The sequence below is a fragment of the Trachurus trachurus genome, assembly GCF_905171665.1.
Source record: "Trachurus trachurus genome assembly, chromosome: 22".
Taxonomy (NCBI): Eukaryota; Metazoa; Chordata; class Actinopteri; order Carangiformes; family Carangidae; genus Trachurus; species Trachurus trachurus.
Genome location: NC_139907.1, coordinates 11,544,701 through 11,567,629, shown reverse-complemented (window position 1 = coordinate 11,567,629; position 22,929 = coordinate 11,544,701). Strand labels below are relative to the sequence as shown.

General features: G+C 42.3%; 1 protein-coding gene across 3 annotated transcripts in view; it reads left to right on the top strand.

Moving 5' to 3' along the window:
* The window catches only part of LOC311005631 (single-stranded DNA-binding protein 3), a 36,821-nt gene extending 16,973 nt beyond the window's left edge, over positions 1 to 19,848 (top strand). Inside the window, exons 5-18 of one of the 3 annotated variants that reach the window (XM_083998116.1) lie at positions 9,247 to 9,336; positions 12,724 to 12,807; positions 14,129 to 14,188; positions 14,320 to 14,386; positions 14,834 to 14,898; positions 15,338 to 15,399; positions 15,559 to 15,604; positions 15,937 to 15,972; positions 16,082 to 16,136; positions 16,341 to 16,411; positions 16,780 to 16,858; positions 16,980 to 17,008; positions 17,158 to 17,259; positions 19,180 to 19,848. In XM_083998116.1, coding sequence (XP_083854242.1) covers positions 9,247 to 9,336; positions 12,724 to 12,807; positions 14,129 to 14,188; positions 14,320 to 14,386; positions 14,834 to 14,898; positions 15,338 to 15,399; positions 15,559 to 15,604; positions 15,937 to 15,972; positions 16,082 to 16,136; positions 16,341 to 16,411; positions 16,780 to 16,858; positions 16,980 to 17,008; positions 17,158 to 17,259; positions 19,180 to 19,350 — 1,017 coding nt within the window. In that variant the 3' untranslated portion in view covers positions 19,351 to 19,848. Of the gene's footprint in view, positions 1 to 9,246; positions 9,337 to 12,723; positions 12,808 to 14,128; positions 14,189 to 14,319; positions 14,387 to 14,833; positions 14,899 to 15,337; positions 15,400 to 15,558; positions 15,605 to 15,936; positions 15,973 to 16,081; positions 16,137 to 16,340; positions 16,412 to 16,779; positions 16,859 to 16,979; positions 17,009 to 17,157; positions 17,260 to 18,873; positions 19,093 to 19,179 lie in introns of those variants that run through there. The other 2 variants (XM_083998115.1, XM_083998114.1) reach the window with 2 other exon arrangements.
* The last annotated feature ends 3,081 nt before the right edge of the window (positions 19,849 to 22,929 follow it).

The following is a 22,929-nucleotide window of genomic DNA, read 5'->3' as shown; positions in this document are numbered from 1 at the left end:
AACAGAGAGAAAGAGGGAGGGAAATGGATGATAAATCAAATTCTCTTTTTATTTGAAATCACATAACTGTAGGAGATCTGTGTGTGTGTGTGTGTGTGTGTGTGTGTGCGGTTGTAAAGCTATACCTCTAAAGACAGCTTTATGTCTGTGGATTGTAGGAAACTAAAAGAACTATCATTACTCCTATTTTAGCAAAGGTAAAGGTTCTAACATTTATTCAAACGTCATATTTCCTCTGAATCCCCCTTGGTTAGTTTTATTACACTTAGGCAAATGTCATAATTCAAAGTATTGTCTTTTGTGTAATTAAAGTTTTCATCTGCTTTTCTAAACTCACCTTTTTTTTCTCAAGTGCAAACACTATTGTAAAAACCCAGTGACACTTTTTCCGAATTTACATTTTGGAGGGTTTCAGCACCGTCTGATGTCTTGGAGAATGACACAGGTGTAACTTCAGTTTTTCTCATTGCCTTAAATATTCATGAAAAATTCTAAACCCAAAGACGTATTAGTTACAGTTGGCACATGTCGGTTACACTGCAGTTTTTAAAAAGAGAAAACCTTTAAAAATTATAAACCAGCTCATGGATGCATAAAAATGTCCTAACACAACACTAGACGGCTGCGTGAATTGTGCTTGAACCTTTGTTTATCCTCTTCTCTGCAACCAGAAGAATCTAGTGTAATGGAAAGGGTGGAAAAAGAGACTGTATTAAACTAGCAACTGGTAATGATTTGTGGATATAAAATAAAATTTGATAGTTCATGGCAAACTGATCCAAACTTTTCATAAGTATTTTAGGTCTTAAGACCTTTATGATAATATAAAATGATGACCTTTGTGACACTGGTAAGGAAAGTAAAGTGTTTTATGACTTAGGTTTATAGAATAGTAGAATATAAAGGAAACATGGGAGAGAACTTGACTTGAGTTTATTTACATTGAAGTAAAGATCTATATTTGAAATCATAATTCAAGATGCAATTGACTGAGTTTGACAACAGTTGTGTAATATGTCAGTTGTCTCTGGAGGAACTCTCCATACACTGGGTTTGGATGCAGCTTATCACCTTATCTAAAGCCGAGGCGGAGCAGCGCTGCGGCCGTTGGAGACGGTATTCCTGAATTTAAGGAAGCAGGTTGAGTCCTGTGTAAGTGGCTGCTGTGCTGTAGTAAAGTGAGCGATGGACTGACTGTAAATCAGCTGAAGGGGAGCTGTTTGGAAATCCTGACCCCAGACTGAAGCGGGGTCAAGAAGTAGGAAGTTCTTTTTTGGTTTTTTTTTTTATGAGTGGAAAATAAATTATTATACGGTAGTTTTGGAGTAAGGAGAAGAAGTGAAACATCCATCTTCTTGAGTCAAAGCTATATTCAGGAGTCCACAGTTGTTCTCGTTCCCCTCATATTCTTGTCTTTCGGCCTCGCTGCCTTCCCTCTGGAGTGTTGGCTAAGTGGATGTTGTGTCTGCAGCATGTATTAGTGCTGTCATCCGGCGTGCGTGCGTGCATGTTTGTATGTGTGTGTGTGTGTGTTTGTGCACGCACGAGTCCGCCTGTCTGGTTCAGTACCACTACCTTGGCAGCAGCTTTTGGGGGAAGCGTGTGTTTGGTGCGCATGTCTTTGCCAGTTTTGAGGACCAGCTGGGCTTTCAGAGAGATTGTGCATGCGTGTCTATGTATGCGTGTGTGTTTTTTGTGTGTGAATGTGTGTATGTATGTGTGTGCGTGCATTTGTTTGTCAGACGTGACGGTGAGAGTAGCAGCCGTATCCTGTTGCTTCAGAGCGAAACACACTGTTTTGACTGGGCTGATAAATTAGCCAGATCACCACAGTCAGCTATTTTTCCTCCCGTCTCCACACTCAAGTCTCTCCCATCCTCACTCCTTCACCCCCCCTCCCTCCCTCTCTCTTCCTCTCCCTCTCTCCCTCTCTCTGTGCGCTAAGGACAGCAGGTCAAGGAGACAGTGATGAGGTACATATCAGTGTGAACCAGAATGTAGATTAGTCCCCTCTCCAGGCAGGGACACGCATAAATACAGACACACACACACACACACAGATACATTTGCCGTCTCGTCATACCCCCTCTCTCTCTCTCTCTCTCTCCATCCAGTGTTTATGTCTCTGTCTTTAGCCCTGTGAAAGGTATCAGGCAGAGGTCAATAATGTGTTGAGCACTATTGATCTGTCCGGTAGGTCCTATGGGTGAGCGAGAGGAAGAGGGAAATGGAGAGGGAGGGATCAATGTTTTTCTGTATAGCCCATCTACATACTGTACCGTAGCAGCCAATCAGATCATTAGTCTTTTGTTCTCTGATGGATTATTCATAAACATCGTAGGCTTTCACCGAGGAGTACAAAAAAAAAGAAAAAAAAAGCGAGCACATCGGGGCATCCTCATGAGGAGAAACGACTTCAGATGAAGGCGTCAGCGTGTTTTGAAATATTTTGCCACAAAGACGCCATCGCAGCGTCACCACAGAGGGGTGGATGAAGTTTTATTACACGGGATGAACCCCGGGGTTGAGAGTGAATATTTACTATTAGGAATCAGAGGTTGCAGCTTTATATCACAGTACATGTTTGCAGCTTTATGGTGTGAAGCGAGATCTAAACCTGCTTCCCAAACAAACCAGAGCCAGATATCATGTAGGAACCCTGTGGAGGAAGTACCTCAAGCGCTCGCAGCCAACTGATGCCTACCTCAGAGTGAAGACATGCCAGTTACGCATTCAGCTACATTGTCTCTGAATATTTTAGAGCTGAGACTAATGATTTACTTCGGCAATGAATCTGCATAGAAAGACAAGCAGCCGTTATCCACATTTTGAGCTGTTGGCTTCAGTGTTTTGGTTTTTTATTGCAGGTTTGCTTTGAAAAATCACTTACACGATTTATCAGCCATCAAGACTGTTGGAGTCTCATTTATTTTAATCAACCGATTGATAAATTACCCAGTCGCTTCAGCTCCAGGAAATATGGATGCGTTTTATTTTGAGAACTTTGTTCTGTTGCATCGCAAGTTAAATGGAAGACTGTTGACAAACAGGTCAATTCAATGATCAATACTCTTGTGCTCTTTGTTGCTTTTACTTAGGGGTGGGCGATAAGGGCAAAAAATAAAAATCTCAATTTTTTCTTTCTTTTTCAATTATCCGATAACGGTAATCTGATGATATCCTTTAAAATTTGATTTTGGTTTTTCAAAATATGATGTAAAAGTCAACTTGCTTACCAGGACATCTATGGATAGACACAGCTTTTTGGAACAACTCTTGTTTCTTTTCTGTTAACTTAAGCATTTAAGAGACCCCCAGTTAAACTCCAGTGTGGAGACATTAAATGAGTCAGGTTCTCTGCTGAGGTGAATTGTCCAGCAGACAAGCATGAGCAAATAGACACATTACCATTTCTTAATATTGTTAACAAAGTGCTTCATACATGTTCTGCAAAACATGCACACAGTAGTGCAGGGTAATGGGTCATATTTCCTCAGTGCAAGATGATGTTGTGTTACGGTTACCACCAAGACTGTTTGTAGGAGATCGCGTTACCACCACGTGACTGAATCCTGCCCACTGATTGGCTTGTGAGGCATGAATTTGGCGAATGAGGACTTTCATGTGCCTCTCCTTTACCGTCTATTGTTTTCTTTTCGAGATGGTATAAATACTCGATAATGGGAAATTGCACATTGTCAAAACAATATTTATGATAATATCGTAGGCGATATATATATCGCTCACCTCTTCTTTTACTCAAAGTATTTTAAGGGACAGTCGGTTTTTAAGTATCTTTTTTGGTGCCATTTTTGCATAGCTAAAAGGTGACATGAGACAAAGGCCAGAACTGAAGTGGAGATGCTACAATTACAGTGAAACTGCCAGTCCACCAGGAGGCCCATTTTCGCCTTTGTTTTAAAGTGCACAGTAGAGCGAGACAGACAGAGAGAGAGATAGAAACAGGAAACGTGAGGGGAGACGGCGGGATGACATGCAACAAAGGTCTCGAGCAGAATTCAGATGATGTGGTTTCTCCTCCGTGTCTTCGACTGCGAGGCCACCGGGGCGTCCAATTAATGCTTTACTCTGATGTGTCATTACAAAAGGGAGGAACTAGTGGACTGTCTTCAACCGCTGAGTGCACTTGTCATAAAATCATCCAGTGCATTTTTATTTGGAAAAGCAAAAGGATGGAAAAAAAAAAAACATCTGAATGAAATCTTTTTTTTGTGCTTCAATTAAACATTTTTCTGTTAATAATATATAAATGTTATGATCGATTTTTGTCAAACCTCTGCCTCGACCTCCATCTGTACAGATTAGACTGAGTGCGACTGTTTATTTTAACTACGACATTAATATTTCTTTTCTCACCTAATAATTTCATATTCTAGTAAAGAAAATCATATTTGTGAACATGAAGCCAAGTCATTTGAGCTTTTCAATCAAAATACAATTGAAGTTTTACTTACAACAGTGAACCAGTGTTTAGATCCTTAATGAAGAGACTGACAGGATGACTGATGTTGCATTACACTGTAAAAAAGAAAAAGTCATGGTTCTCCATTCAGACCCATCACAGCCACAGGGATGAGGTACAGTTGGGGCCTCCAGTCCAGGTACTATATTATTGATGACATAAAAACTGACCTAATATTACTTTTTGTGCAGACGTGGCTGTGGGATGGTTTTGACGCCACGTTTTGTGCAGTGCAGCCGAGAAGAGGCCATTAAAATATAGTTTACGGTTTTTAACAGTGTAAATATTCCCACACATGTGAAAATGTGTCCCGTGGGTTTTTGTTGAACTTTCAGCCAGCTTCAATGAAAGAAACGTATTCTTCTCCTTTCTGCTGCATGTCGGGCATTAAAGCCCTTTCAAGTTGTGCCGCCACCCAGCGCTTCCTTTGCACACAGACTTTTCCATACATCCAGCCTGAAAATGAATAATTCAACTCAACTACAAAACTCTGTGTTCATTATATCAACTAATTAGTGCAGCATTGATGTCTGTGGATTGTGCCGTCTTCTCTAACTTGCTTCTTTGCATATAGGTAGTACGCTCTCTCTCTCTCTCTCCTCCTCCTCTGTCTGCATTAGCAGTCATTATTTACCTGCACCGCCATCAAGAAAACAAATTCCTGTAGATTTACTTTCTCGGTTGAATCAAGTTGTTTCTGATTCAACGAGGCAAGTCTGACAGTCTCCTGCTTCTGAGCCCGCGGAGTTGAAATTGAAAGGTAGATATAGGCAGTACTGTGGGTGCCACTACAAAAAAAACTAAAAAGCACTGTTGGATCCTTTTGTATTTCCCCAGGCCAGATGGTTTTAATAAAGACCGACTGCATACTAAATCTACCTTACGCTTTGCTGGTGGCAACTGCACCCTCTGTGTGCTTTTAGTTTGCATTCAATTTCAGTCGGCAAACTGGAGAATACAGAGGCACGTCGCTGGTCATTAATAGTCTCCAACAATAATAAGACCAGGTGATTGATTGTGAACAGAATCTCTCTCTGTGTAGCATTAATTTCTTTGTTTTTCTTCCCTATCATCATCTTATTTTTCTCTCCCTCTTCTGCCTCACTCTTGTATCTTCTAACTCACTCTCTCCTCTATCTCGCTCTTGTGCCTTCTCTCTCTCTCTCTCTCTCTCGCTCTCTCTCTCTCTCTCTCTCTCGCTCTCTCCCCCCTACATCGTCTTATTCTCTCTCACTCTCTCTCTTCTCTCTCTTTCTCTCTCTCTCTCTCTCTCTCTGCGCTCCTGGAGCGGGGGATGCCAGGGGGACAGAGTGCAGATAGGACCTGTCTCCATAGCAACAGCTTCTGCAAGCTGCTGACACCCTACTGGGGGGCGGTGGTGGTGGTGTGTGAGTGTGGTGGTGGTGGTGGGGGGGTTTACAGGGGTTGGGGCACAGAGAAGGTGTGTGTGCGTAGTTGTGTGTGTGTGTGTGTGTGCACCAGTGCTGGGAAAAATAAGTGAGGGGGGTCACGGAGAGGAGAAGAGATGGAGAGAAAAGTGTGTAGAAGAAGAGAGTGAGGGAGATGGATGAGAGGGAGGGAGGGAAGGAAGGAGGGAGAGAAGGAGGGAGGGAAGGAGGGAGGGAGTAGAGAAAGAGGCAGTCGACCCAGCTTCTTCCCCAGGGACTCAGTGGCCTGCTCATGTTCACTAGCAGAATTAGCATAAAGATGGGGGGAGGTGTGTGTGTGTGTGTGTGTCATTGTGCGAGTGTGCATTTTTTTTCCTCTTTTTTCTTCTCTTTCTGTGTGTTGGTCTCAGATAGTCGGGAGAAGAAGGGCAGCGAGTGTATTTGTGTACATCCGTGTAATTGGTAGTATGCGTTGTTGTCCAAGCATACAGTATATGTCACATGGATGCAGTGCGTTCGTTAGGTGTGTGTGTGTGTGTGTGTGAGTGCTGGTGGAACGGAGGATGCGTGTATATGTGTGTGTGTGTGTTTGTGAGAGCGACTCCCTCCCCTGGGTCTTAAACCCCCTCCCTGTTCTGGTCCTGTAGCTTGTGGTTCTCCCCTGTCTGCCTCTCTGTACTGAAGGGCTGCACTTTATGAGCCTGTGATGCAACTCTTTGTGAGTTCAGAGTGTGTGTGTGTGTGTGTGTGTGTGTGTGTGTGTGTGTGTGTGTGTGTGTTTGCGCGCTCATGTGCTTGTGTGTTCATGTGTGCGTTTGTTCCGGTGTGCTTATGTAAGCACTCTGAACATGCGTCTCCGTCTATGTGTGTTGACAAGAATACAGTTATATCATATTTAACTCCCGGGCTGAACCCCCCCCTCACCCCCCTCACCTCACCCCTCCCTCCCTCTTCCCCTCTTCTATCCTAGATTCTAGTTTTATTCTTTTACATTGTTTGACTGACGTAAATGGGATTGGAAACGGTAGTGTTGTTGTTGCATATGGTAATATGATTAGTGTCAGTTTGGCAGCTGCTCTCATCAAGTCTAAATGATACACTTGTCTTTTTTTTTTTTTTTTGCTTTTAAACATCTTCAGATCTCCAGATTTAAACAACATCTCAAACTCCTTAACTTAAAGTGCACTAAGAGACACATAGAGCCCAACACGGACCAGTTTTAAATAACACACACCTGGCTTCTGCAAAGAAAAATCAAAAAACCACAGTAAATGATCTGCATCTGCCCAAAAATCTGAACAAACAAACTTGGCCTCATCAAGATTAATGTTCCTTCAAAACTTTGCTTCCCTACCTGTTTCCCAGACAGAACAATTACACAGACGGAAAACCAGTTACGGTAACCACTTTCCAGTAAAATCTGGATTTACTCTGCAAAATGTAATTGATGCTATCATAAAATGGCAATATTGCTAATTTTGAAGTCATAGTAAAATACTACTTCTTATTTTATATGTATTTTTTAGGTCCTCACATTAAACATTTGTGAACTTCAAACAGATTGATTGGACAGTTTATGGTTATAGTTGACTTTGATTTCCAGTATGTGTCACTTGATTGGAAAACAGTACAGCTGCTCAGTTTGCTGATGACTTGATACTATTTACAAGGAATGTAATGTGAAAGTGTAAATGCTTGAAGACACTTGATGACTTGAGGGATTTCCATCTAAAGTCATTTCACCCACAGTGAAGTCAACATTATATCAATATTGAATGTTGTTAAAATGTTTTTAAAATCAAAACAATTAAAAAAAAAAATTTTTTTTTGCCAGTATTGGGCAATAAAAAACCTATTCCTCTACTCAGTCAAATTCAGACCTAAAAAAAATGTGTTGCATTCCAAAGTTAGATCATTTTCTGTTAACTTGTGCATTAAATGTAACAAAACCTTTACATAACAGATAAAGCCTGCCACACACACATTGATAATCCATCTGATTTTGCCCCGATTTTCCCCATTCCGACCAAGTCAAATTGTGTGTGGGGGAAGCCGACAATCCCGAATCACCGACTTCGCAGAATGTGACGTGAAATTGAATGTAACCAATAAAGAAGCGAGCTGACTGTCTCCATGGCTACCATCAACGAAGTACGTCAGATCACGTTTGATCACGCGAGAGGGACGAAATTCTAGTGTGTCATAAGACAAATCTTTATGTGTGTGGTGTACACTTCACACAATATGATCAAAACTGTTCAAAGATTTTTTATCTTCTTGTGTGGGGTCTCTCTCAGATAAAAAAAAAAATCTATTGAGATTTAGAAAATCTTTATGTGTGTACCAGGCTTTAGTAAACATAGCTTCAATATTAGAGAGAACTATGTCGCTACAATTACTGTGCAAATATGCAAAGCTCACACTGTGGTTTGTTTTTTTTCCGTAGTGAGTCACTTTTCAAATATACTGAAGTTAAATCCAACACCACCTCCAGACTTGGTATAGAGCTGGGAAAAAAAAAAAAACACCTCTGACATTGTTAATAAAACCAATTAGAAGCTTAGTAAATGTTTCGAGATTATTTGCACGCCTGTTGTATTTGTATTGGATGTACCTAATATATTGACAAATCCAGTGTATATGCAACACATACCGAAATCAGCCAATGACTGAGTTGGACGTTAACGAACTGCCACAGTCTACGCAAAGCCTCACTGCTGTTGCATTGATTAGCATATAAGAACGTTTACATTTACATTTTTATCAGAATAATAATCAAACAGTGCACCACAGTGTAAGTAAACCAAAATGTTAAATATATATATACATATATGCACAGCATTCATTAAGCTCACACACTAACTAGCTGTAACTTATAAATAACAGCTGGGTATAGGACAGTAAAATCAGTTTTCTTCAATTAACTGGTGTGTGTGTGTGTGTGTGTGTGTCAGGCGACATCACAGGATGGGCTCTGGGAGAGAGGAAGACCAGAATAATATTTTGGTATTTTACCTTGAACTTTCTCTCTTCCCTTCAGTCTTAGTCCACGGAGCGAGATGAGGTGGTTAATGCCGTTCTCTCTCTAACACAGAGATGAGGGAACAGTTTAAAGGTTGTAATAGAAGACACTTTTCTGAATTAACCATTAAACTTGAGATGGGAGGGAGAGGTGGTGGTGGGGTTGGGGGGGGGGGGGGGGGGGGGGGGGGGGGCTGTGATTGTAAGTGCAGACACTGCCCCCTGTAGTAAATTGGTGGCCAGTGCATCATATATGTAAATGTTTCTATAGATCACTGGTACAGAAAAAAAAAGACACACAAAACAGCACATTTCATAATTTCATCACTTGTTTTTGTCCTTGTGTGATTTCAGAGCGCAGCAGCAGCGCCAAGCCCAGTGATGGGCAACATGCCCCCCAACGACGCCATGCCAGGCGGTCCCATGCCCCCAGGCTTCTTCCAGGTATGACCCCCCCGGCCCCTCCCCCACTGTCCTGTTCGCTCCTCCATCTCTCCATCACCTCCAAACCCAACCCTTTCATGCATCTTACCTCTGCCTCTACTATTAATTCGTTTAGATTTAGATGATTTCTGTCTGCAGCACTAAGACAGAGGCGTCTTGTATTTCAAATTCAGTAAATATTTTTTTAAAAGCTATTTTGGCCTTTAGAATTTATCCACCCACTTATAACCAGTTAATTCTACATCTAAAGCACATTAATCATTTCTTTTTCTTTTTTTTCACCCGTAACAAACAGCTCTTTAGTACTTTTCCTGTCAAGTGTGAATTCAGGTTCACTTATAACACATGTCAGACATGTTAAATCCCCTTGATGTTGTAGGAGAAGCACAGGCACAGCTTGTCAGACTTATAAATATAGCTGGGCTCGTACCATCAGAGCAGTAATACAGAACCCAGGTGTTTGTGAATGTGTATCATTTTGTAAGTTAGCAGATTAATTGAATATATATTTTGCGGTAAACTGCAACATCAGATGTATTATGTGAATATTTGAGTTATAGTTTGTTTTGAGAGTTTTGGTTCATATTTATCGTTATTACTATTAATGAACATAACTCTTATATCCTGTCCCCTCTGTCCTGTGAACGCCTCGTCTTGTCAGTTCCTATGGAAAAGTTCTCATCACCAACTTTGAAGTTATTTGGTTTTCACAGGACAACATCTCTGACATAGTTATAATACTAATAAAACTAGTTTATTGTTTAGCTGCAGTCAGTTATATATTTACCACAAAATGTTCGTTATTGGCTGATCTGATGATATGCGACGTTTATTATCTGAAAAAACCCAGTGTCAGTCGGGCTCTACTAATTAAATCCTTCGGTGTAAAATCAATAATGGAGTTTGATCAGATGACGCCACAGTTACAGTTCAGGGTCTTCTTCTCTCCTACTTGTTCTTCCCTTTCCTTTTTTTTTCTTTTTGGTATCCCCACATTTTTCCAAACACCGTTTATTCCTCTCTTGATATTTACACCCACCACAGCCTCTGAAGCTCACGCCGTTCACTCATCTGCTCTCTCCGGGCCGCCGTTCAACCGATTCGTGATTCAAGCTTGCCTTATTCATCCTCTCCTCCACTCCTCCACCTCCATCCCCGTCTCTGTCTCTGACCTGTCCCGGCTCTGTGAAGGGAAAAGGTTTTAGTGTGGGAAATGGCTGTCTGTACAGAAGAGAGAATGAAACAGACATACACGCACGCACACATATATAAAAGACATGCAGGCATATGTACGCACAGTCACAAACAAAAACACACACACACACACACAACGCACGCATGTTCTCTGTGAGGCAGCGGTGTGATGGACAGCACTGGCATTTGGCAGGAGGCACGATAAGGTGGTGGAGAAGAGTAGGAGAGGAGAAGCGAGTGACTCGACAGAGAGAGGAGGGGAGGATGGAGAGAGATGAAGAGGTGGTGGGAGGAGGAGGGAGGAGGAGGAGGGGGAGAAGGGAAATGTGAAAGATCAGCACCACAAGAATTGTGACCCGGTGTTTGTCTCTGTGGCTACCTACCACTCGGTTGTTTGCTCGCTGAGAACGAGGCAGTGTGCCGAGAGGAGAGGAGGGGCGGCAGCGGTGGTGATACTAGTGAGAGTACGACTGTGAATAAGCTAGGGGGAGGGAGGGGGGGCGCATGGAAGTGCTATTTATAACATTGGTGGGGGAGTGAGATTGGACGAGTGTTTGTGTGTGTATGTGTGTGTGTGTGTGTGTGCATGCGTGTTTGTGCATGTGTTGCGTTCAAGGGACCTTAATGTAACAGAAAGCTCTGGTTTGTTTTCTGCAGATATCGCTGATGCTCATTGTGAGAGCTGCGGATTATTACATGAGTTTGTGATGTCAGAAGTGTTGTGACAATTCTGACACCTGAACAACACTTTTTTTTTTTTCTTTTATGATACTCCACTTTGACAAACACGCAAAACTCTTATTCTCACTCTGGCTTAGCTCGCTCAAATGTTAAATGAGCAAGCACCTGTACAAGAACAGAAGACTGGCAGCATTTTTGATTTAATCTGACACTGTTTGATCAAATAGGTGCAACTTTTATCAATCCAGACTGATCAGAAATTAATAACTGATCAACCGTTTTAGGCGTCTTTTGCATAGCAGCCATTTGCTTTGATGATTCTCTCTGACACATGATAGTAGTAGGCTAAGCATCCTGGGGTTGTGAACTGTTGGTTTGAAGAAAAAAATCAAGTTGCCTTGTGCTTTTACTCTTTTCTGACATTTTATGAACACAGCGATTAATTAGAAATGAGTTTGATTCCAGTTTTAGGTGCAGGGAAGTTTTATGATTTCATGACCCATGCCAACTTCTATTATCGATATGTGTATGCTTGTGATTGGTGTCATTTAGGATGCAGATACTTGGATAAATCTCAATGGACTTTGTATTTCCCAACCTTAAAATGTGCTCTATTGGAGCCAGCTATAGGTACAGATATCCCCACAGAGACTCACTGAGGTAAATCCATATGTGGCATCTTCGAGGGACACACGGAAAACTCCCATGTGCTGTTTGTAAATTGCCCATCTTTTTGTTTTCTTCAGACAATTGCAAAACGGGGCGGGGGAGAAGAAGACACTGACAGCGATAGAGCGGAAGAGAGACTCTGGCATAATGAGTTATTTATTAGGGGTCGTTAACCTCTTGTCCTGGGGTGAAATGTCAGCAATAACACAGCGGTGTATGTGTGTGTGGGGGTTGTCGATCTCTTTGTGTACAGGGATACAGTGTCATTCTCAAGCAGGCTTACAATACGCAGGAAAAACTTTGGTTGTGGTTTGAAGTTGCCACTAGTGCCCGTCCTGCTGCTGCCGGAGAGTCAGCCTTTGGCAACACTGCCCCCAAGTGGTGGAGGGGAGAACTGCATGTACTCCTCTGTCCTGAGGCTGAGGGTCCTGAGTATCACCCATCACCTCTTCCACTGCAGCCACACATGTGAAGCCCATCCAGCAAAATACAAATGATTAACTCTCTTTTTTCCCTCTGAGCTTGTTTGGACTTAAAGTCAAATGAAAACTGTTTTTTTTCTTTATGGGCTGTGGCTTTTAATTCTATGCATTTTTACTTTTTATCTTTTTTTGGGAGGGAGTGCCATTTTTAAAGCACCTGCCCAAAATGTTCAGCTTTCCCCCCTCCTCTTCTTCCCCTCCAGCCTAAAAAACTCCCCACTCACTCCCCCCTCCCTTCCTCCCATCTTCTCGTTCTCCTCTTTCTTATGATTTTGATTGGGTAATTCCTTCAGGTGTAAACCCCCTCCCCTCCCCTTTTTTTGGCCCCTCCCCTCTCTGATATCGCTCTTCTTTCTTAAAGGGACCACCCGGCTCTCAGCAGTCCCCCCACGCACAGCCCCCCCCACACAACCCCAGCAACCCCATGATGGGACCTCATGGCCAGGTAAGATGCAAACACTTTCTCTCAAACACCCCCCCCACCCCCCCATCTCTTTCCTTCCCTCTAAATCCCCACCACCCCCTCGCCCACACACACGCTCTTTTCTCTCTCCATTCACTGCTCGCACACTCTCTACTTCTTCTTCTCCTCCTCTTACCCTGGAGCCCCGTTAGATCTAGTTTTGTTCTGGCTGATTCCCCGTAGACGTCTACCCCCCCCACGCCCTCCCCCTCCCCTCTCCTCCAGTTGCCGGCTCCGTCAGAAAAGCGGAGCATCCAGAGGCAGCAGGGGCCTGCTCCTCTCTCTGCAAGGCCCACAATCGGCTGTCCCTGTGTGGGATGAATAATTCACTCCTCGCCCCTCCCCCGGAGCAGCTTGTGGGGGGTTGCACACTTATCTGCTCCTCCACTCAACACACACAGAGACACAGATGCACATACAGAGCACACTCCCCTCCCCTCCCCTCTGCTTACTTGTTCTAGCACCTTATAAATAAAACAGGGGGACAGGCACTATGGACACGTCACATAAACACATGGACACACACATATATATACATGCACCCTACACACATACTATATACAATAGTAACCTCCAACTACCTAAAAGAAGGTTCAGCGTATGAAGCCTTGTACAAGTTTCCCCCCTCAGTCAGCGTCCGTTTCAACACCTATTCACAACAGTAGCTACAGATGCCACAGTGGAGGTAAAGCTAGCCTTTGGCAGCGGCGGCTCTTAATTCTTGTGGTTTCTGGTTTCTGTCTTGTGTGTGCGAGAGAGTGTGGACATGCTTCCTCTAAGGTTTTCTGAACGGTGTTGTTGGCCCGAGGTGCCTCTCACTACGCCAGGCAGACCACAAGCAGAATCAGCTTACACTACAGTGACAGCAGGCAGGGACCTGTGTGAGCACGGTCTTTACACACACACACACACGCGCGCTGCTGACCTGCACATGTACAAATCTTTGCTTTGAGTGTACATTGTTGTGTTTTTGGGGAAACACTGCTAAAAAATCACAAAACATAGCTTCTCGCTCAGGTGTATTTTGGATGTTTTCGAGCTGAAGTGATGAGTTTGCAACTGTTCGGTGTCATCCTCCATCCTCCCACCACACCGTGTCCATCTGCGTGTCCTCGGTGCTACCCCACCCACACACACACACACACACACACACACACCCCTGTCTGAGTGCTCCTGGATTTATTAATAATGAAAATGTCGTTTTCTCTCTGTCCCTCTTTTCTCCACATTCCACCACTCTCCAACCTCCCCCCGCCGTTTCCCTCCTTTTCTTCTTCCTCCATCCACCATTTCTCTTTTTCAGCCTTTTATGTCACCGCGGTATCCAGGTGGACCACGCCCCGCGCTCCGAATGCCAAATCAGGTATACTTGGAACGGGGATTTTGACATTTCTCACTCACTCCCATGTTTGATTTCAACCACTCACAGAGTTTCTGTGTTGCCAAGAATGTGCCAGTATGGTAATCAGTTTTCCATGTCTGGTCTTTCCTCAGCCTCCTGGGGGAATCCCTGGATCTCAGCCTCTCCTGCCAAACAGTTTGGACCCAACAAGACCGCAAGGTACAACTGGGATAGATGTTGCAAGAAGCTGCAAGTCTTTTATGGGAAAAAAAAACTGGAGCCTGCAAATATTTGGCATTTTTGTTTGACAAATTGCTTTGAGAGAATTTTTAATTACTGAAATCCACTACTATCTGTTTGACTAATCGGTTAATAAACAAATGAAGGAAGCACCAGACTTGGTACAGATTGTTAAAAAATGTTCTTGTCCTGTGTGGACTGGACGGTTGGGTGTGCCTGGCTCAGGAAAATCTCCGTGGTGATTTTAGCTGCAGATTACAGCTTCAGGGACCAGAGGGGTCCGACTAATGGGATTAGGATGGAGTATTGTCTGTGACATGTCTTAATTCCTGATTTATAGAGGCGAGCCATATGTGACGGTACATGAGCATGTGAATGTGAGTTGTGTCGCAGTCAGGTGTGTGACTTCTACATGTGTCTCTACAGGACATCCTAACATGGGCGGACCAATGAGAATGAACCCTCCCAGAGGAATGGCCATGGGTCCACAGGTAGGATGAACCCTGCATGAGACACACAGTTTATTATTGAATGTCAATTAGACAACGCAAATATAAATCTGATAAGGTAAAAGTATCAGCCAACATGGTGATGATACGATATTGATTTTGTTAATGTCACTAAACTGCCATCACATTAAACACATTGATATATTGCTATGAAGGGTATATCGCAGCTCTTAAAGGTTCAGTACTCGGGGGCAGGGCTGGCTTGTTTGCTGTTTGATGGATTATTTGTTTGTTTGTAAGTGTTGCAGCCGCTGTCAGTCCAGTAATGTATGTCTTATATCACCAGGAAATGTGGCACAAAAGCCAAAGTCCTGAAGCTAGAATCACCAGAATCAAAGAAAGCAAAGACCCCAGTCGAGGAAAACCAAAGTAACTTCTGTTGTTTTGTCCTGACTTTGTTTTTTATTGTCTTTTCTTGCAGCAGTACGGAGGCATGAGGCCTCCTCCCAACTCCATGGGTGGTCCGATGCCAGGAATGAACATGTAAGTAGAAACACCATAAGACTTCTTGGAGCAAGTGAAATCCCTTTTACTAAGGGGGTCATTCGTGTTTCACGTCTCTTCACACCATTTTCATTTTTCCCTGTTAATCATTTTCTCTCCTCCATTAATTATTCTGTTCCGTCTCTGTTGTTTCTTCAGGGGTCCCGGAGGAAGAGGGCCTTGGCCAGGACCTAATGCTAACTCAGTGAGTGATGAGTTCTGATTTTGGAGGTTGCACTAATATAGTAATAGGGTCCATCAGTCAGTTTTTGGAGAGTTGTGTCTGTGGTTTTACGTTTTCTAGGACAGTCTCCAGACAAAAGTACCAACAGTGCCTGAATAAACTTCCAACTGTGTTAAAAACTAAACTTTCCTGACAGAGTCTGAACATTTACAAGCTTCTCAGAAGTGATATTTACTGCAGGACTGTTGTGTTGGTTTTATTAGATTGTAAAATGATCCTCTTATCTTTTCTCCCCACATTTGGCATCGTCTGACCCTCAGATCTAATTATCTGTTTCCTCTCTCCCCCTGCAGATAGCGTACTCCTCCTCATCTCCAGGAAACTATGTGGTGAGTTAAACATCTCTCACAAGCCAGCGCAGCTTTCCAGGATGAAATTATGCTTTTATTGTGATGAAGACGAGTGCCATTTTAACCTCTATCATTGGTTGCTCCCCAGGGTCCTCCAGGCGGAGGAGGTCCACCCGGAACTCCCATCATGCCCAGCCCAGGTGGTGCGTCACCTAACTATGTCCCCAGCACTAACAACTTGACTTCAAAACACACATCACTCCCATTTTTTTCCTCCTCACTTAACAAGCATGAATGTGTCCCCTCTTCCACCAATCACCATCAGCAGAATGATCTCACACTTCATTCTTCACGTATGTCTCCCTAATGTCATATTAATAAAGTTTTTCTCTCTTTTTTTTTTATAGATTCAACCAACTCCAGTGAAAACATCTACACAATGATGAATCCTATTGGACCAGGAGGCAACAGACCCAACGTGAGTCTCACATATGATTCAAGTTAATTTAGTTTTTCAGCAACAACCAAAAAAGCTCCTTAGTGGTGTTTAATGGTTTTAAGTTTGCAGGTTTGTAACAGATTCAAATGCTGCATATTGACTGAGTTAAAATAATGGATTGTTAGTGTAATGATTAAAATTACACAACCTTGCCCACAAAAATAATCCAGCTCAAATAGGGTTTATAACCTCATCACTGGGCACCAGTACAACTCAGCATTAGAGGAACATTATACTGCTACGCTGAAGTGGAAATGAACCAAGAAGAATATGTTCAATAATCGTTGCTTCACCCTCAGCTGAAAAGATGTTGGTCATTTACACATTGTTCTACATCCTTTTCCCAGTTCCCAATGGGACCTGGGCCTGATGGGCCGATGGGAGCTATGGGAGCCATGGAGCCACACCACATGAACGGATCACTAGGTTGGTTTTACACACACCGTGGTTTTACGGGTCTCTCGCTTTCCTGATGAGTTTACAAATGAAACAAGACTTTATTTACCTCAGAAACAATTGAACAAATTTCTCTCCTTCGCTTCCTCAGGGTCTGGGGATATGGACGGGTTGCCAAAGGTGAGAAAAAAAAAATCTGATTTTCTCTAAACTTTTATTTATTTTTTCTGCTTGGTCGCTGAGTGTTCTTATAGATTAAACCATTTATTCAGAATCTTGACTTTTCCACACCTTAACTTGTTTTTTTTTTTTACCATCTCCGCCCGCAGAGCTCTCCCAATAACATGGGGGGCATGAACAACCCTCCTGGAACGCCGAGAGATGACGGCGAAATGGGCGGGAACTTCTTGAACCCATTCCAAAGCGAAAGTGTAAGTAGGAGCGAGTGAATGACATCTCACGACCCTTAACAGTTATCCTGACATATCCTGACATACACCAGTGGAAGAATGCAAGCAGAGGGTTCACCTGATCCGTCAGTATTGATCATTTGTGTCTGGTCCCTCTCTTTTTTTTTTAGTTTTTTTTAGCAACATTGGTTCGAGCAGGAAGTAGTCCTGACCGGTCTCACAGTGCAAAAGTCAAAAAGCTATTTGAAGTGGAGGATTTTACCAAGACATTGCACCTAATTCTTCACTTACTCTTTCATGACCTACAAAAACAAAGTAGATTTACAAATCGGAGCAGAGTCCAAACAGAACAAACCAAAACATACAGTCCCATCAGACCCAAGTAGAGAGGGAATACAACAATCTTATCAGCAGCATGATCAACAAGTAACCGCAGTCAAAGGGAGAGCAGCCGTCTCACACTTCAACACTTTACTTTCTGCATCATGCATCAACAAACACATTTTATTACTATGAGAATTACGACGTACTACATGATTAGAGCTGATTGCAGGTCTACTCACATCTGCCCAGGTGCAACACATAGTGATGCAAAAAAACACAGGAGAACCATGGCAACACAACACAACACAACAGAACCCAACTGGGAACAGATTTTTTTACATCAACTTAGTGTGATTAGCAGGTCAGGTCTCTGTTGCAAAGGGCTCAGCAGACCGACATGCAGTTTCAGTGCTTAAACACGGTCTTTACACTCTTATTACCTGGGACACAGCACAATCAATTTAACATACAAAACTTGTTACGCTCACAACAGCGTGTTCATTGTCCAAAATGGTTTTCAAAACAAAACAAAACAGGGCTGTTAATAAAATTTGATGTTCTGCTTGCATTGGAGCCGCTTACTAATCACTTAGAAATCATTCTATACCCTCTGCATCAGTGACGTGATGATAGCCGACACACATGTCAGTAATAATGCCTTGTCTGATTTGAGAGTTTTTATGTTTCAAACACATTTAAAAAGTAAATGTGCTAATGCTAATGTGACATTATAGAGAGTCTTTTTCTGTGAGGAACGTGACAGGTGGAGGGGGGTACTGTTCCTTTATATTTTGTAAAAACAAAAAACAAAATTGTGATGGTCTCTTACCCTCGGCCTGCAGAGCCACGGGCTGCACAGGCTAGAATAATAGTCGAGCACTAATACCCCTGATTCAACCGATCAGCAGCGGGGGCTTTGGTATCGTTTGAAATGTTTCCATAATAATACCAACTCTAGTGAATTTGTTACCTATTTAAAAAAAAAAACTGAGCACAATCTGTAAATATTGCACCAAAAGAAGTAAACAACATTATGAATCTGGCTTTGCAACTCTTTTTTAACAGTATATTGACTGAAGAACTGAGTCTGTACCAAAAAAAAAAAGCACAAAGGCTCGATACCCACCCCTGTCATCTGAATTATTGCTGTATTGATCACTTGTGTCAGGTGTATTAGAGAAAGGCTGAAACCTCAGTGTGCTTCCTCTAGCTTTGCAGGGCTGGGTTTGAGCTCCCTCTGGTGTTTAAATGTTGTCAGTGACATATCCACTCATCTGTGCCCTCCTCCCCCTTCCCTCTCTCTCTTTACAGTATTCACCCAACATGACGATGAGTGTGTGATTTTATTTTTTCCTTTTTTTTGTATTTTTGTTTATTCTCCCAACCCTCCCCCCCCCTCCTTATTTTTTGTACCCCTGCACCTGATTTTTTTTTTTTTCTTCAATTCAATCCTTACATCACCTCGGATTGGACCGCCTCCCCTCCTCCTCACACACATGACACACACACGCCCTCTGCCCCCTAACCCCTCTGCCCCCCCCCCCACCAAACATGGGATCCGCTATCTCCCTCCCATTTTGCCCCAAAAAAAACCCCTCCTCTCACTCGGCCACACAGCCTTCCGGGACGGCCCTTGAGCATGCTGGGACTCTAATTAAGACGGGCCCTCCTGGAGCATGCAAGATGGCTGGCGGTCTGAACAGGAAGCAGTCACAGAGCCACAGGAAGAGCCTGCTCTCTGACTCCGGCCCCGGCCTCCCCGGCTTCCTGTCAGGGTCTAGACAATGAGAGAGGGAAGGAGGACAAACAGAGAGAAGGAGGGAGAGAGAGAGAGAGAGAGAGAGAGGAGACTGGATAACACAGCCCTCCCCCTGAGGACGCAGGATTGGGTCTCTCTTAGCAGCTGCCTGGAAGCTTCTCAACCACCACTTTGGATTTTTGAAATTTTTATCGTCATTTTCTTTTTTTTCTTTCTTTTTTTTTTCTTTTGTTGCTGTTCCCGACGGATTCAGTGGAGGATCGGACCTTCTCCCCACACATTGTTTTTCTCTCTGTCTGTACATTTTTAACAGAGGTGTTGTGATGATCAGTGAATTTTTTTTTTCTTTTCATTTTTTGTGTATGTATTGTATCATTGCTATTTTTATTATTGTATTATTGTTATTAATGATATTGGTATGATCATTTTAAGATTAGGTTCTAATTTCTGTTGTTTCTAAGGGCACATTATTATGATGAAGACAGTATATATGTCCACACAGGTCAGACCTTGTTGGCTGTGTAACATATGGCTCCATGTGAGCACACTGCCCCCTGCAGGTAAGATTTTATCTATCATGGTACTGATTGGCCTTTTTTTTTGTCTTTCTCAGAGGTTTGGCTACTTCCTTTTAAAAGATCTAAACAACTTTTTCTTAAAACTTTGTTGCTCAATAACTCACCAGAAGAAGAAGCGGCTCCTGTTTTAGTAGCTTCCATGCAGTGAAATGCACAGCTCTATTTATTTATGTACTTTTAATTTGTCTTATGAATCATTGTTACCTTTTTTTTTAATGTTATCCCTGTATTTCTTTGGTTTTGTTAACTGCAGAACTAGTAGCAACTCTGTAAATATGCAGATCCACTCAGCAGTGCGTCTTTATCTCCGTCTGACATCATTTAGACCCCTCTATCCGAGCCCTGAAGGTGCTGATATTAATCACTTTGTGTCGACCATGTTGACCCCCACCACCACCACCACCACCACCACCTCTCATGCTGCTTCCACTAATGCTGCCCACTTTGGTCACGGCTCAGCTCCAGCGTGTGCGTAGGCTGCGTTTTATCGTCTCTCTGCTGACCTGTAGTGAACACTCGTATTGTTTTTGTTTTGCTGATGAGTCCTCAACACACTGTGATGTTATGTCGTTGCTTTTATGGAAATTTGCTTTCACACACCGGTCAGTCGTCGAGCTTGCGGACATTTTTGCTCTCATCCACGCGGTGCTCCCTCATTACGGTAAAAAAAAAAAAAAAGGACTTGTGGCTCTCTGCCGATCGGATCCTCTGGTGTTTTTATGTTGGAGAAAGGCAGGACAAGGAAGCGACTGAAGCGAGTGGCCTCCCTCCCTTTGCTCATCTTGAAAAAAGACCTCCGTCCTTTTCCCCCCTTTTCTCACCTCTCCAGCGGGCCAGCATCAACACACCCAGTCACACACACCACCACCCCTCTCTGATTCTTTTCTTTTTTTTTTTTTTTTTTGTACAACTCTCCATCTTTTTGATTTAATTTTTTTTGTAAATACTGTAAAATGCATTTTGATATCATTGACATGTTTTGATATTTCAGATCACAACTTCACAGTTGATCAGAAACGTACTGATTCGGGCAACTGTGTATTTGTTCAGAGATGGTGTGTCTTTTACTCAGAAATAATATGAATGATGAGAAACAGAAACTGGAGCTGCTATAGACTATTATGCTATTTCACCTCATCATAGACAAAACGTGGGGCTTTACTGTGCATCAGAGCTGTAGCGTCAAGGGTTCGTAAAGAGGACGAGGGAGGAAGATTTTGTAGTCGAGTGTGTGTGAACGCCTTTAGATAACTCACTGTCACACACACATTTCCTTGAAAACTCTTTGAATTGATTCTTGTCCAAAAGCCTCCGTCCTCTGCCTCTGTTCTTGGAAACTGTTGGTTTGAGGTGGCAAGGTGTTGTTGTTGTTTTTTTTTCCTTATTTTATTTTATTTTTTGTTGCCATTTTTAACAGAGAAATTTGCAAGAACAGAGCAAAAGAGGTCAGTTTTTCATAATAAAACTCGTCCCTTCTTTGTCTGCCTCCGATGCACTGCATTTCAGCTTTTACCTTCTCAACACAACTGAAAACAGAAAGCAGGGCACACAGGACACTGGCTCTCAATCCAACACACCAGGGACCAGAGAACAGACTTTACTATGAAGGATTTTTTTTATCTATTTAAAAATGGGGTGGGAGAAATGTTTGAGAAAAGCAAAAGAGGGGGGAAAAAAGAATAAAAATAATGGACAGATTTGTTGCTAAGACGAGGTAGAGAGAGAGAGAGAGAGAGAGTGCGGGAACAGGCGTCTCCTCCCCTGTACTTTGAAATACTGTTGTATAAAATGCAGTCAAACTTCTCTCTATCTTTCTGTCCTGTAAGTAAAGCCGTCACAACGTTGATCATTTCTGTATTTCTATTGTGCTGATGTATAATACTGTAACATTCAGGGGTAGGGAGGGTTAAGAGGAATTTTTTGGGAGTGGGAGTAAAGATTTTTCTGTTCAGTTCCTCATTTTTCCTCTTGATGACAAAGCAGTATTGAATATGAGGCAGTCTGTCCTTGGGGAGTTGCTTTGTATCTCATGTTAGGGTAGTTTCAGATCCTAAATGTCTCGTGTAGTAAAATAAGAGGTTCCTTCTTCGTATGTTTCTTTATATTGTAAAGTTTCTTTAGATAAAAAAAAATGTTGCTTATTGGAAAAAAGGTGGGAAAACTGCATTGATAATAAATGTTTTTTTTTTTCTTTATTTTCATTTTTTTGGTTTTGTTTTAATTTTCATCAAGTTGTCAGTCGTTTTTGCCTGTGTCCCCCTTGTTGTAGATACATATTAAAAACAAATAAAATGACTTCACTCCTTTTGCCATGAACAGAAGATTTTATTTTCTGTAGATTTACAGGTTTGTCTCCGCAAAATTGACCCTCTACCCTCTACAAAACAAAACAAATTTGAGAGCCCAAATTATTAAGAAGTCAGAGAAGACATTATTGGTTGTTTTTACTGAAATATTTCGTACGAACTTTACCATTTCAGACATCGAGAAAATACCAATCCAAAAACAACGTTAAGTTTATGGACAGACATATAAAAGCTGTGAGCAAAGGTGCCAAAAAGTTTAGTTTACTAAATTTACTGAATTTACAAATGCATTATTTTGTATTAATGAATACATTCATCAGATTTTTGCTGTGACAGTGTTGCATTACAAACAAAATCCTTGTATAAACATGACATTTGGAGTCAGTTCACTACTGAAATTAACATTCAAATGTAAAGCTCACTGGGTAATATACAGAGGCTATTAGTCCTCACTGCTGCAGCCCTGGTTTGATTCCCCCCGTGGCTCTTTGCTGCATGTCATTCCCCATTTCCTGTCTCTCTAACCTGTCCTATCAATCAAAGGCAAAAAGCCCCCAAAAATACTGTTAAAGGTGAAATCTGTCTGTAATTAGTGCTCCAATGAATTATTTCTATATTAGGTTGATTTACTGTTTAGTTTGATCATAAATAATTAATGAAAAACAGCAATCACGAGCTCAGAGATGCCAGTTAACATCTTTTCCTATGTGTTTTGTACATTAAA